The sequence below is a fragment of the Eurytemora carolleeae genome, unplaced genomic scaffold, assembly GCF_000591075.1.
Source record: "Eurytemora carolleeae unplaced genomic scaffold, Eaff_2.0 scaffold403, whole genome shotgun sequence".
In the NCBI taxonomy this organism is placed as follows: domain Eukaryota; kingdom Metazoa; phylum Arthropoda; class Copepoda; order Calanoida; family Temoridae; genus Eurytemora; species Eurytemora carolleeae.
In genome coordinates this window covers 141,507-156,950 of record NW_019396320.1, presented here as the reverse complement: position 1 = coordinate 156,950, position 15,444 = coordinate 141,507, and the positions used below count along the sequence as shown (strand labels likewise).

The 15,444-nt window shown below is 30.0% G+C and overlaps 2 protein-coding genes across 5 annotated transcripts in view; one reads left to right on the top strand and one right to left on the bottom strand.

Moving 5' to 3' along the window:
• The window catches only part of LOC111700871 (uncharacterized), a 7,402-nt gene extending 5,822 nt beyond the window's left edge, over window positions 1-1,580 (top strand). For all 4 annotated transcript variants that reach the window (XM_023471933.1, XM_023471931.1, XM_023471930.1 and 1 more), the window contains 3 exons: window positions 507-727; window positions 1,279-1,359; window positions 1,417-1,580. In XM_023471933.1, coding sequence (XP_023327701.1) covers window positions 507-727; window positions 1,279-1,359; window positions 1,417-1,447 — 333 coding nt within the window. In that variant the 3' untranslated portion in view covers window positions 1,448-1,580. The remainder of the gene's footprint in view (window positions 1-506; window positions 728-1,278; window positions 1,360-1,416) is intronic.
• An 851-nt stretch (window positions 1,581-2,431) lies between these two features.
• Window positions 2,432-13,359, bottom strand: LOC111700870 (4-coumarate--CoA ligase). Its single transcript, XM_023471929.1, has 20 exons — window positions 13,267-13,359; window positions 12,775-12,848; window positions 12,050-12,103; window positions 10,321-10,402; window positions 9,679-9,744; window positions 9,514-9,567; window positions 9,078-9,143; window positions 8,502-8,590; window positions 8,192-8,257; window positions 7,830-7,919; window positions 7,340-7,460; window positions 6,050-6,139; window positions 5,571-5,720; window positions 5,173-5,260; window positions 4,875-4,950; window positions 4,473-4,565; window positions 4,067-4,149; window positions 3,227-3,288; window positions 2,874-3,008; window positions 2,432-2,528 (listed from the first exon to the last, which is right to left on the bottom strand). Exons 1-20 carry the CDS (start codon window positions 13,300-13,302, stop codon window positions 2,487-2,489), a joined length of 1,617 nt encoding a protein of 538 aa, XP_023327697.1. The 5' UTR covers window positions 13,303-13,359; the 3' UTR covers window positions 2,432-2,486.
• Window positions 13,360-15,444: the final 2,085 nt, after the last annotated feature.

The window sequence follows — 15,444 nt, the reverse complement described above, 5'->3', positions numbered from 1 at the left end:
CTTTTCAAGCAATTCCCGTTCCGTTCCGTTCTTTTACTAATCGTTCCAATATTTTTAAGAACGCTTTCTAAGCGTTCGTTTTTTTTTCGGAACGATGGGATCGTTCCGTTCGTTTCCGGGAAAGAACGATCGTTCCACCAGCCCCAGTGAGCACCTTAATAGCACTAAAATGAAAATTTAATCAAAATTGTTTTTCAAAAACATTATATTGGGTAAGCCAGCACATTAAAGAGCATAAAGTGCATAACAAAATCACAGATACAAAATATTGTACTTCAAATGGATGGATATCTGACAGATAATCTTTAATATTATAAAAATATTAGACCAAGGATACCCATTAATATCTAAAGCATAATGCAGTATGTTTTTCAGACTGAAAAGGCCAACAAAAATAGTGAACCTAAGAATTTATTCCAAAAGAAATATTTTTTTTTCAATCCACTGTGGACTTATGGAAATGAAATGAAAGAATTTCTTTTTGTTTCTCAATGATTTTGTTTCAGACTACAGAAGAGATGAAAAGAAAAGAGGAAGAACCAAATGATTTTAGATCTTCAATTCATCCTCAACCACATCTTGCACTTTCAAGTGATACAGTTGATCATGCTAATGATACTATTCATGTTTACAATGTTTATGATTCTATTCATAATTCTGAATCTGATGGAGAAATGTCCAGTTCTTCAAGTTCATCAGCAGATGTAAAGAGAGTTTATACAATCAAGTAAAAACATGTAATATATAAAAAAGGGAACTTTATGGCACAATTTATTTGCTCACAATCACATTGCTACAGAAACTAAGGTTTTTTTTAAGTAGAGCTTACAAGTCTTTAAAAATGTATCATTTGTAAAATCAAACAAAATACACAGATGTGTCCCCTTTCTTCTGGCTAACAGTGTTTGAAAATTAACAGAAAAGTGTGTTTAGGAACAAAAACCCTTTAATTTTTAATTTGCAAAAAAAAAATTTACAGTTCATGAAAAAACTTACAGATAATAAAAGAAATAATAAATGAACACTTTTAAAATATAATGGTAAATTTCATTTCTATTCATGGTTTGAATTGGAAAGTATGGAGAAATATTAATTTAAAAAAATTATATTGTTATGAACACCAACTTTGTTGTTCACTTTTTGTTCAGTTCTCAGGTAAAAACAAACAACTACTTGATGAACACAGAGGGGAGCGAACGTTTTGATTTTAAAATCTCTATATGAACTGACAGCGAATAGAAATTGTGAAGAAAAAGATTAATTGTCAAATATTTGCAGTAATCCCACCCAAGAGAAGAAGCTCAAAACTGACCAAATCAAACGAACCAAATTATCTCCAACATCCTCTCACAAAAACAGGTTTAATGGATTTACTTTATTTTGATAAAAAAGAAATTAATGATACATTTTTTATAGTGCACTGGAGGACTTTACAACAAGATGCTAATTCAATTGGTATTGTTGAATGCTTGATCATGGCTTGAATGTAAGGATGATAATGATGCTAATTTGTATTTTTCTTATCTTATGCATCTTTAAAATTTCTGTAAATTTCTGTTAATAAATTATCAGTATTTAAACATACTTACATACAAAGGTAAATCTTACCTTTAAACTTTTCAGTCTGTTGATTTTGATCCTTTTTTCAGTAAAAACTAGTTTACTTAACCCTAAGCAGGCTGGGGGAGGGGTCGTTTGGCGCCCTTTAGTTTTTGTCCTAACACTCTCATTTTTGACACTATCTCCATGACATTTTTTGACTTTTAATAAAAAGAAATTTAAAGGATTTTTTGTAATTTATTTATTATTTTTTTATGCATAGGGTAGAGTACAGGGCAGGGAAAAGTCTGGTCTGTGTAAAAAAAATCTAAAATAGCCCGTAACTTTTTTACAACTAAAGGTACAGATTAAAGACTATATTTTTAAAACGCCCTTGACAAATAAATGTAGAAACATGTGTCACACGTTGATATTTGTTTAAAAAAAAAAAATATTTATTACTTTTTTTTAACCTTTTTTATGGCATTTTTTTGAAATATTGCACCCAAACTATAAAAGTTATTGATCTAATTTTTTTTAATGAGCTGGCCTTAAAGAATTGGGCTTTGAACATTGAACATGTATTTTAACCCTATGCCTATTCTCTAAGGCCTTTTTCTAGAAACGCCCCCCCCCCCCAACCTTGGTTTGTAAAAATAATGCCCATCCCTAGTCCAAGGTTAACCAATAGTTAGATATCATTTGCAGATAGTTATTTTGAATTTTCCTTGAGATAAAATCTATTTCAAATTCTAAAATTGGGCATCAACTTCAAATTCAAATCAAGATACTTCCCTGGCTTCTATTAATGCTAAATAAGAACACTTGCTTAAGTCTAAGAAAGTATACAACACTAAGTGTTACACCATTTTCATCAATGCTTACAAATTTGTTTAATGCTTAAAACAGTTTATTTCATAATGTGTCACAATAATGTTTTCATGCAATTACTCAAACATTTGGCGAACTGTTCTTCTCAGCTTTTTCCCCTAGAAATCATTAAAATTTTAATTATTTACAACTACTTTACAGAGAATATTACTTTACCAAGGTTTCCCAAGACCAATTTTGCCTACAAAACATCCAGAGCACAGCGAGAAGTTTTGTATGCAAAATTGATTGTATAATTTTTAATTTCCCGATAAAAGTAGTTTTATGCAATTTATAGTCTTTTGAGATGCAAATGTGGGAATTTTTTAACAAAAAATTGACAGAGCAGGTTGTTATTTTACTTGATTTTCCCAAGGGACGTTAAATAACTTCAAACATAAATTGTACCAATAATTCAGTCAAAAATATGAATAAATATATAGTTTGAGAGATTATAGTTTAACCTGTGGGTTGTGAGGCATGTTATTTATAATATGAATAGTTCCATCTATTCTACGTTTTACTTCTACATCCTTGTTTGCTAGTTCCAGTATCTTCTCAGGGTTGAGACCACTAGATGCTTGTAGAGTTACTGCACCCTGAAAGGAATGACCAAATTGTCACAAGGATTCGATATATGCACTTAGAATTGTTTTCTAAAGCAATCCAAACAAATCCACTCCACTGTTTACACTTCAGAAAAAACTTTATATTTATCATATTTATCATATTTAATTGTATGAGCAGAGTGACCAGTGTTATTGGTTTATATAAAGATAATCAGTAACTGATAATTACATTATGAACTAAAAATTACATGAATGTAGTAGTTGTCTGTTTCTTTATTCATCGACTGCCAGACAACAGCTTCCACTACACCTATATCAAATGTTTGATAAAGAAAGACTTATTTAGAATTTGTATTATTAATTTTTCTTTATCACAAAAAACTCTAATTTTCACTTTCACTTATATCAGATACTACAGGGTGTCCCAAAAAACATGGGAATTCAGTGACAAATTGGATATCGTCTTTGTTTTAAATTAGCATTGTAATACCTAATTTCAAAAGCCATAATATTATTATGTCTGCGAGAGTTTATTTTTATTTTATGAAAAGGGTAAAAGACTGTAAAGATGTGTCTATAATGTCTCCGCAAAATGAACAGTGAAGACAGACAAGTTTGCTCTGTTTTAATACTGCAATTTTCTTGTTTTACTATGTACAACCGTATGTGGTCTAAACATAAACAAACAAAATGTGAACATAGCAGACAAAACTTTTACAGATTACAGCTTTCTCAGTAGGTATCACAATACTAAATCAAAGAATTATTTAAAAAGATAATATCGAATTTGTCACTGAATTCCCATGTTTATTGGGACACCCTGTAGCTGAAGGGCCCGGTGTTGCCCGAGGAATTTGAAAAAAAATATTTTGATGGGTTCCCTCAAAATGTCAGCCCATTTGTTCCAGCCATTTGGCCGGCTATAGCGAACATATATACCAATGTCTTGTTTTATTATATAGAATAGTGCTGTTAAACCCAATTCAGGGCAAAAAGGTTGAACTTGACTTAATCGCAATCTTAAGCATTCCAGATTATAAAAAAGATATTATCAAATTTTTGGCTAGTATCAGGCTTGAGGTGGAAACCTGGTATATTTTCAAGATTATCTTCAAACTCTGCAGGTCCAATCCAATAGTTTCCAATCTTTATCATTTCTTTTATCCTCTCTCTAAAAACAAAGTTTAACATTTATGTTCAAACAAACAATTAATACATCAAGAGAAGACTAATGTAGGAAGTGCCTGTCACTGAATTATTTTCAAAGTAAGCAGATCATGGAGTTAAGTCATAAAACTATTTTGTTTGGTTGTGACATGATTTACAGGCTAATGTATGTATTGTATAAATAACTTTGTATTGATCAAATAATGTAATTTTTTAAGCTAGTTATAGTTTTTTGTATAAATTTTCATTTCATAAACAAAATTCTTTAAACATTTAACTTAATTTTGTATTGTTATTTCTAAATCAACAAAAAGCTTAAGCTCTTACTTGTAATGCAGGATACCATTTTCATCATAGTAACCTAGATCACCCATGTGTGCAAATCCTTCTTCGTCAAGTAGTTCTCTGCTTTCATCTTGTCTAGATTTTAAATTTACAATTTAAACACGGAATTTAGGACTTCAAGGGAAACCAGCTGATCACTGGTATTTGTCTAATTCCTAATGGTCTTGATCCTTAGAACTTCATTTTTAAAATCTTGTCTGATGAATATGAATATGAATTAGAAAACTAGAATTGGGGCAGATATTCACTTCTTTTGTCTGCCATTGTTTGGACAGATTATAATCTAATTTTCATGCAGCTGTGAAAATCTAACACTTTTGGCCTTTCTCTTTAGACTTTTGATTTTAATGCAAATACAGTTGATGCAACATAGATTCCTTTCACCTATTCAGATAATGGATCATCATGGTTGGGGTTTTTGCCATTATTTCCCCTACTTCTCCTACTCCCAGCTTTTCCCCTAAGCATCATCAACTTGATTAGGTGATTGAGAGAGTTACAGATAAAGTTTTTTTATCCCCCCTGCAGCAGGGTGATAAAGTAACATTATATGGCAGCTACAAAATAAGTAGAGCAAAATTGAATAAAACAATATATATTATTGAAATGGGTGTCATGTGTACGAAAAAGTACTTGTTTTACAACGACATAAATATATATATTAATATTCAGATGTAAATACCTGTTTTCTGATCTCTAATATATGTCTGAACACCCTCCCTCAGAGCTCCCATGTTCTCAACTGTAAAGGAACCACTTACTCCCCCAACCTATCCAAATTCAGCAGAAGGTTATTGAAACCAGTCTTTTTGGTAATCTTTCTTGTTATTGAGACCCTACTTTTTAAAATCCCTGTGTCATAGTTGTCACCAAAATAGTACTGACTGTTTAAGAAAAAAATGTTGTTTTTTATCCTGCTTTAAAGAGGTTGCATTATTTTGTGCTCTTCTGGCAAAATATTTTTTATATTTCAAATACCCAACAGTCATGATTTAGCTAATCAAAAAGCCATGGTTTCTCAAGATTCGCCCTTCATCACTTTTTAGTTAAATTTTTACAGTCCAATAAAAATCCTTTTACCTCAGTGCTTCCATAGAACTGATAGACAAACTTGAGATTAGGGAACTTTTCTTTCATTCTCGTTGCAGCAGATTTAGCTATCTTGTTTCCAGCAGGCATTATTACATTCACACTGCTTAGGTCAAACTTGGCCAGGTCACTTGATGCAAGCTATACAGAAATATCAAAAACTTATTATGCGTCCTAAAATGATAGTTATAAATAGTTTTTTAAAATCTAGATATTTATTTACGTATCATGGTTATTATAGTTTACAAGATTAATTGTACAAAACTATCAACATGTACTAAACAATTGTATTACGATAATAATGTGTACATATATTTAAATTAGATAAATCATACGGATACATTTTATCATTTTCATTTTTTCCATTAAATTGGAATTTCGGATTTGTCTTGCAAGACAAACAAAATGAGTTATAAATAGTAATAAAAAACCATATGGAATACATTTGTGATGTTTTTCCTCATTTTTACCTGAACAAAATCATTAGCCCCACACATGAAGAACATAGGTTTGTATTTTTCAATGAAGCGGAAGATGCTCTCAACAGTTGTATGCTTAGGCTAAAACATTAAAACAATGCATGACTCAAAAAATATTTCAAAAGTCTAGGAAAAAATACTCAATGGTCCACAATTTATTTCCTAGAGTTAACCTAGAGTAATTTTAGATTTCTGAGATTGCTTTCTTCATATCCTTGACATGCATTTAGGGTTGTTAATAGTTTTTGTAAACAATCGTTTCAATTTTAAAAACGATCCTTTCGTTTTCGGAAAAAACGATCATTTTTAAAAACGACCCACTCGTTTTGAACTTTTAGAAAACGAATAGGAATCGTTTTTGAAAACGATCGTTTTTATTAAAAGGATTTGCGATCGTTTTTTATACGACTGTTTTTAAAAAAACGATAGTTTTTGAAAAAAAAAATTTATTGAAAATTATGTTAACAATCGTTAACGAAGGGTCGTCATTAACAATAATTAACAAGGGTTGTCATTAGCGATCGTTAACAAAAGGTCGTCGTTAATGATCATTAACAAAATGACGAACTTTATCAAAACGGTCGTTTTTGGAAAACAATTACATGCAACTTTATTGAATGTCGTCTTACACGAAGTTTAACAGTTGTGGGGGAGTTAAAACTTCTTGATATTTTCTTAAAAACTACTCAATGATAAGTACAGATGCCCTTCAGGTCGGTTTCCTCTCTTCGTTAACAATCATTAACAAAGGGGTCGTCATTAACGATCCTTAACGAAGGGTTGTCATTAACGATCGTTAATGAAGGGTCATTGTTAACGATCATTAACAAAGGTTGTTGTTAACAATCGTTAACGAAGGGTTGTCCTTAACGATCGTTAACAAAGTTCCGTCGTTAACGATTGTTAACAAAGGGTCGTCGTTAACAACTGTTAATAAAACGACGAATTTTATAAAAACGATCTTTTTGAAAAACGAACGTTTTGTAAAACGATCATTTTAAAAACAGGCGTATAAAAAAATTATCGCAAATTGTTTTAATAAAATTGAATTTTGAATCAAAAGATGGATTTCATTTTCTTGTTACATTTAGCTAAGACGAATAATGAAGGAAATTCTAATACCAAACAAGACAAAACATAGACAGTTGATACAAGAGGAAACTGCTAGTTCCTACAGCCATGTGGAGTGTGAAGTGTGGACCATGTTTTCAACATCTATCTGTTTTATAAAATTATAAAAAAATGAAATTGTAAAAAAAAAATTTCAAATTCAAATATTACCTGGATGAAATGAATTGAAAATTTGTTCCTGATCCCTCCATCAAGGGATAAGAGGAAAGATCCTGCATGGAAGAAGGTATTTGATGCAAGTCCAATAGTTTTCTCAGGAAGCTTGCTCTGTCTGAAGATAATCTAATATGATTATATAAATAAACATTTATTCTTTAACGGGTTCATATTATTACCAATGAAAATCAATTATCGGTATTTAAGCTTTAAAAAAAAAAAATTACCCAAGTTCTCAGAAATTGAACTGTCAATATTACCTTATCTGGTAGATAAATGTGACATTTAAGTCAATCTGATAAGGGTATCGTTTTAGGCCTCAGTCCTATTTTGTTGTGTAGCAGATAAATGAAACCATATTAAGTCATCAAATCATAAGTCGTAATTTTAGTGGAACTTGGACTTTTTCTTAAATATCCAATATATACCATCTCCACTCAATATTTGCTATCCTAATGGACTCTTGATGTTTGCTTGCTATTACCTCATCTGAAAATGAAGATATTCTTGAGACATGACAACACCCTTTGGAGACCCTGTTGTTCCACTAGTCCAATGTATAACAACCGGTTCTCTGAATTAATGTTTACTTAAGGAGGGATTCAGCAATTACACTTAAGGAAACTTAGAAGATGCTTGGAATATTGGTTAGCTTAAAGTGGCTTTAAAAAACACAGAAATATATTAAATGAAATTTAGGAAATATTTGCATACTATGTTATTATCCTTTACCTTCCCTTGATATTATCATGAGCTGTAAATGGTGATTATTAGCCGCAGTTTCAAACATTATAAACTATAAATGGCTTTAGCTACTAAAGAAAATTAAACAAACATGGTGCCTACTTTGGAATGTATCCTGGCAAAGATGCTCGATCAGGACATTGATCTCCTTGGTCCTCATACAGTGACCTGTAAAAGGTGAACACTAAATTTCCAAAATAAAACAACATTAAGAAATTTTAATATTAGAATTCTTTAAATTCACATTACGCCTAAAAATTTTTTAATATTGATTCTATTCAAGTAGATAGACAAAGAGGAATTGAAAGAAGCATTTTTTTTTAATAAAACTGTTTATTTGTAATAAGAGGCAAGTATTGATTGATGAATCAATACAAGAGATTGGAAAACTGTTAAAATTTAGATAAATTACCGAAAGCTGGATGTTCCTTCAGGAATAGGCTGCCATGGTTCTAGATCAAGCACAAGGATGTTGGATGCTTGCTCTGCACTTAGAAGGGACTTAAATGGTCAGAAATAAATTATAAAAGTTAAAGGTATCAATCCAGAGGGAAAAACTTTTAAAGCTTGTGGATAGTTTTTTATGTCTAGCATTGCCAAGACAAAAAAGAATTATCCAGTGTCTTAGGTTGCATGGCCATGAAAACAGTAATTGATATTTATGAAGAGTTTTATGAAGATTTTTATCTGTTCAATTAATATAAAATATAAATCATTTTTAGCTTTTTTATGAAATCAATTAACTAATTTTCATTAGTTAATTGATGTTATTCCGGAGGACAAAACTTTACAAATAGCATTAGCATCTGATCATATCCAATTATAGAAGGGTTAGATGCCAATTGAATCTGGCACAAATGAGGATAACTTGACCTCTTAAAGAAATGTCAAATGATTGAAAATCAACAATGTTGCCCTCTGAAACCAAACTTCAAGTGTACTTCTGTATTTAATTTATTTATTTAATAAAAAATAACTTCTACTGAACCTGATTTGCCTCTAGAAACTTACTACAGCTCTCCACTTCACAGACTATAATCTTTGCATGTGTGTCCTTAGTAATTAAAAAATAATAATAATAATTAAATATTTAAATTTAAATTAATAATAATTAATAAATAAAATAAGAAAATCTAAGTAAATATATTTTACAATTTTAAATTCTTTTTAGACAATGAACTTACAAGTAATAATTGATTTAGAAAATGTAGATGTTATTGTATATATTTCTAAAATTTGATTAAAACATTATACAAGTCCTTGATTATTAGATCAGATCAATACCAAATTAATTTAATTAAAAAATACAATTAGAAAAACAAAGTTAATTGATATAAAGAATATATTATGATTACATAAAAGTTACTTATTTTGCTTGATGAATCATGAAGAAAGTAAAAACGTTTAATACTAAATTGCTGCACCTGTATTTGTGATTTCAAATTGGAGGCTGATAAGCCAGGATCTCCTACACTCACCTACATGAATCCAAAAATAATCAAATTTTCAAAGCAATAAAGGAACAAATTCTGCTAACAAAATAGAGAAATGAAATAATTAAGTAAATTAATGAATTTTGTAGATATTACCACTCCCCCACATAACCAAGCTCCGAATATAGGCCAGTAGAAATCAAGGCAGGTAGAATAGGCAGTCTGAAAAACAGGAAAAGAGTTTCAGAAAACAAATCATGACAGCAATACTGTTTAAGTTAAAATCTATTTTCAGATTTAATTGAGAAAATATAATTGGTCTTTATTGTAAACAAGTAAAGTTTTTTCTTTATACCAAAGACCCCTAATTGTTTTCTAAGTTCTCTATAGCGAAAATGTGTACAACCCTTCAAGCACCCCCTAAGCTTAGATAATGAGATGTGATCCTCAGATCTCTTAGGTTTGTACTTTTAATCTATGAATAGAATATCCATAGATTAAAAGTTAACTGTCTTAGATTTAAAAATTTTAAACATGCTATCCTGTGGCTATTTCTATGGGTAAAGTGCGTTCGGCCTTTTTCATTTCCTTTGTTCATCGTTTGTCAACAACTCATTTTCTTTGGTTTTTTTTCAATCAATTTAAAAAAATTGATTTTGCTCATTCTCAAAAGTATTGTTCATTTTCTATCTATTCCATTAGTTTTCACACTGAACCATGTGACCGTAAAAATATATTAAGACTTCATTTAAATTAGCTGTGTTTAAAAAAGTTTCCGGCACCTCAAATTCAACTTACATGTAATGTATCTCCTGGTTTAAATCCAAGCCTAGTTAATCCACTAGCCACCTTTATACTCCTCCCAAGAATGTGGGAAATCCTGTAAAAGTGAAGAATTTATACAAATATACCTCCTTGTATAAGTAAACCCAGAAAAATGCATTCTGAACTGTAAACTTCTAAATGGGTAAAATTAATTGAACTGTTGATGTAAAATTTATCTTTAAAGCTTGATAAGAAGTTTAAATTAATCTTAATTAAGAACCCAAATAATTCATAACTAATTTTATTCTCATAATGATGACTTATAGCTAGCACATTACAGGGGGTTCAAATCACAAGAATTATAGAAATTAACACAGGGGGGCTGGAACTTAGCTACCTGACTGTGTGTATTAGCCTGAGTGTACAATTAAGACAGCTTACTGATTTAGGATATTACGAGATTATGGCCTATTCATGCAGTACACACATCAAATATGCAGTACATTTTAAAGTCCTCTTCCTTCCTTCCATTTCAGTATTTTGCTTACATTTTTGTGTTAAATGGAGTGTTCGCGAAAAAGGAAAGGAGGTATGGCTTAATGCGATAAAAAGCGCTTTTGATCGCTACTAATATCACTTCTATCTGTTTCGTCTATAAGGAGAAAATTTTAAAATCTAGATATTTATTCACGTATCATGGTTATTATAGTTTAAAAGATTGTTAATATGGGTTTAACACAAAACTTTCTTACGATGTTATCATGTACATACAATTATAAATCAATAAGGTCGAAATTTAATTTTAACAGATATTTTTTTTCGTTTTTTCATGTCTGAATTTCTGGTAAATTTATATTCAAGTATTGATAAAGCAGCAGTTCGAGAGAAAAAACTACATTATATATTAAAGGATAGCATACTTTTATGAAATCTATGCTATCCTTTAACATATAATGTAGTTTTTTCTCTCGAACTGCTGCTTTATCAATAAGGAGAAAATTGTTAAAGACATCTTATAACAAAGAACGTAGCGCCCATACAAATTGAGGATATTGCAACATACGACTTAGACCGTAAAAAAATCAATTAAATTTCAAACAAATCATTCAGATATAACAACCTATAGTCATCGATTATCTTTTGCCACATTTGTATATAGTTTATATTTTATAATATTATTAAATTAATTTTTTTACATTTACTTTTTTAGAAAATGTTTTTAACGGATTTCGAAAAATGTGAGTGGTGCACAACATTCTTAGATAGTTGCGCAAGCAGCAAGAGAAATAATCAAATTAAAAACAAATAAATTTAAAAATATTTTAAAATTGAAGCTTTCTAAAAATATTCTGTTCATTTGGATCACCCTGTAATTGTCCTAGGGTCTTAAAAAATACTATCAAGAAACATTAAATAGAATTAATGTTTAACATTTGAGAGAACCGTTCTTAATCTGACATACCACTCTTATAAAATGGAGGACCAATTAAAATATTGATTTTTAGAAATCCCCCAAGTACTGTAACTTACAGGTTGACCTTTGAAAGTGGAGAACATGGCCAGTACAATTAGTAAAGGATTAGCGTACAACATTACTTGATATACTAAAACCTCGTTGAATTAACATTAGTACTCAAATGATCTAATTCCATCTTTGCAACCTATGGTGTAAAATTTTTGGCAAAAGCTCATTTCCTTTGTTTATTATATTTTCATTTAAATTCTTTAAAAATTGAAAAAGAGAACAATGATCTAATATTACCTAACACTATTCTCTGTGGTACAATCCAAAATCCAGTCTCTATCCCCTGTCTCTCTGAAAATAGGATTTAAATTTACAATTTGTTCCCTGCTTTATAATGGGGGGGAATACTTTTCAAACAGGAATAATATCTGAAATGCCTTGAACAAATTTGAGAGAAAAAAAAAGTGAGTTCTGCTTGTATGAGATCAAGAAGAATGCTTAAATTAACATGAGTTCTGCTTGTATAAGATCAAGAAGCAGGAGTAAATTAACCTGAGTTCTGCTTGTATAAGATCAAGAAGCATCATGAGTAAATTAACCTGAGTTTTGCTTTTTACAGATCAAGAAGCATCATGAGTAATTTAACCTGAGTTTTGCTTTTATAAGATCAAGAAGCGTCACGAGTAAATTAACCTGAGTTCTGCTTGTATAAGATCAAGAAGCATCATGAGTAAATTAACCTGAGTTCTGCTTGTATATGATCAAGAAGCATCATGAGTAAATTAACCTGAGTTCTGCTTGTATAAGATCAAGAAGCATCATGAGTAAATTAATCTGAGCTTTGCTTGTATAAGATCAAGAAGCATCATGAGTAAATTAACCTGAGTTCTGCTTGTATAAGATCAAGAAGCATCATGAGTAAATTAATCTGAGCTTTGCTTGTATAAGATCAAGAAGTATCATGAGTAAATTAGCCTGAGTTCTGCTTGTATAAGATCAAGAAGCATCATGAGTAAATTAACCTGAGTTCTGCTTGTATAAGATCAAGAAGTTTAAATATAATCCTCTCTTGACCAGGATCAAGGGTGTAAGGCTCCTAAATTAATATTTACATTATTACATCTGTTTACAGGGTGTCCTATATAACAAACATGGGAATTACGCTCAGCTTTCGAGATCTTCTTTTAAATCATTTTTGATTTAGTAAAGTGATTCCCACTGAGAAAGCTGTAATTGTAGGATTTACAACTGCTAGAGTTTAGAACTTGTTTGTTTATGTTTTGATTGCATACGGTACGCTACGCAGTAATACAAGAAAATTTCTGTAAGGAAAACAAAATAAACTTGTCCGTCTTCACTGTTCATCTTGAAGAGACGTAACAGACACAACATTACGATCTTTAACCATGTCCAGAAAAAAAAACTCTTTACATACATAACTAAACTTGATATGTATTTCTAAAAAAGATTTATTTAAAAAGGGTATTTACATACTTTTTTACGTAATAAAATACCTTAGAATAAAGTACTTTGTCCCTAATTTCACTCATTATCACTAAAATAGATCATGTTCTTAATTTTAATTTAAACAAAGAAATTTAATGTAAAAGAAATGCCAGAGCTTTTCTTTTAATATCTAACTGCAACTTTTTAAAAGACGACATTTTAATAAATGTGCTGATTAATTCAAAAACAATAAAACTGTTTATGTTTTCACAAAATCATTCAAACTTTCTTATACTGACGGCTCTGAAATTTATATAAACGGGATAAAACTTTATCGTTAAACTGTTTTGCAATCTTAGATCCATATTTCTGCAAGAAAAACACTTGTTATTTTAATCTAAAAAACATTGACACTGTCTTCAGATAAAACGCCTTCCATGTTTACTTTTTGTATAAGAAGATGAATTTTATTTAGAAAATTAATGTACTACTAAGTATGATCTTATTTAGCATCTCAATTTCTTGTAATACATGTTTTGGCGAATTATTTTTTTTCAAAGTAGTTTTTTGTTGCTTCCGAAACAATTGAGATACTATCAAAGTTAAACGCTTTCAAGCCAAAAAAAAAAACATTATTGACTAGATTTAGGTTTTTATGGTATCGTTGCGAATCAAATATGCTCAACTTTTTATGGAGGGTCGTTTAAAATTAACACGACAGACTCTTAATAAGTTGATATTCAAGCTATCTGGTAGAATGGTTTGATGTATAGGCACATATGATTTTATAGTTTGTAAAATGTCGTCTTCATATTCCAAAGTTTAACTGTTCCAACTGTACAATTTTAAAAAAAGTTGTAAGTTAAAGTTTCACTGAACAATGCAGACTTATATCTTTAATATACTGGAATGTAAACTGAATTAGAAATAACGATAAGGTTTATATATGTCTTGTATTTCACGTCAATAACTATGGATCATAAATATTTGTTAAATTTCAGATAAGGTTTACATGCCTTGCAGTTGTATTTCACGTCATTTACTATGGATTATAAATATTTGTTAAATTTCAGATAAGGTTTTATTAAACAAAAATTTTCTACAAAATAAGTTTTCATTTTTATCATTGACAAAAAATTGCAACGTTTTACGTCGCTTTGGTTCATAATTAGTGTGATGTAATTAATAAAATAGTTGTACCGTGCAGTGCATCGTAGTTTTTTCTTACTTCTTATTCTTACGTCGTTTCTAATTCACTATATCTTTAGATTTTTAACAATATAAAGGCTGGGGGTTTAAATCTATGTATAGCCTGGGGGCGTCCCACCCTCCCCCTAGAAAAAGGCCTTATAGAATAGATATAGGGTTATAATGCATTTTCATAGCCCAATTTTTCAAGGCCAGCTCATTGAAAAAAAATTAGACCGATAACTTTAATAATTTGGGCGTTGGGAAGGAGAAAAAAAATGCCAAAAATGTAATTTATCTATGGTTGAAACCTTGAGAACCAATGAAAATCAATTTTTCCGTAAAAATTATACCAGAACTGAAAATTGTGAATTTTTTAATTACAATTTTGCAAATTTTATACTAATAATATACGCTAATTTTATTCTTTTTTTAAATTAATTGCCTTTTATCCTAAGCTGACCTAATTGAAGACGACATCTCCTTCCATCTCACAAATATCATTTAAAACCAACATGAACCCTTTGTTAAGTTGTTCAGACACATTTGAGATGGGCGTCTTCGACTTTTTTTATTTGTTCATTAAAATTGTTCGTTATCGACCTATTTCATTTACTTTCAGTCCTTAAGAATAACAATATAACATTTTTTGTCACTTTTGAAATATTTCGTTCTTTGACAAAAACGATGCAAGTCTCTGCTCACATACAAATAGTTTACAATAATATTTATAGTTTCCGTACGAAAATTTCCTGTCTACCTATCTCAAACTATATTATTATAAGGTGCATCAAACTCAAGCAAAAAGGACCAGTTTTCAAAACATAATCATAAAAGCTAAACATTATATTCAAGCTGAAAATACAGCATTAAAAAAAAACAATTACAGGCCTTTTATAGTATAGATAACCCCCCCCCCCCAACCCTCCCTAGAGGAAAAAATATGTATTTGCTAATAAATGTAAACATCAAATTCAAACTTAAATGACTGGTTTAAATAATAAAATTCTCCCAGTACCTTATATTTTAAAACTTCAAGCTAAAAATAAAATTGTTTA

Excerpts from the sequence above, each read along its gene's own strand:
- LOC111700870 (XM_023471929.1), bottom strand. The coding sequence starts at position 13,302 with ATGAGTGAAATTAGGGACAAAGTACTTTATTCTAAG. Across the intron at positions 12,104-12,774 it reads CTTATACAAGCAGAACTCAG|AGAGACAGGGGATAGAGACT; the intron begins GTTAATTTACTC and ends TCCTATTTTCAG. Across the intron at positions 4,951-5,172 it reads TATTAGAGATCAGAAAACAG|GGGAAAAGCTGGGAGTAGGA; the intron begins GTATTTACATCT and ends GATGATGCTTAG.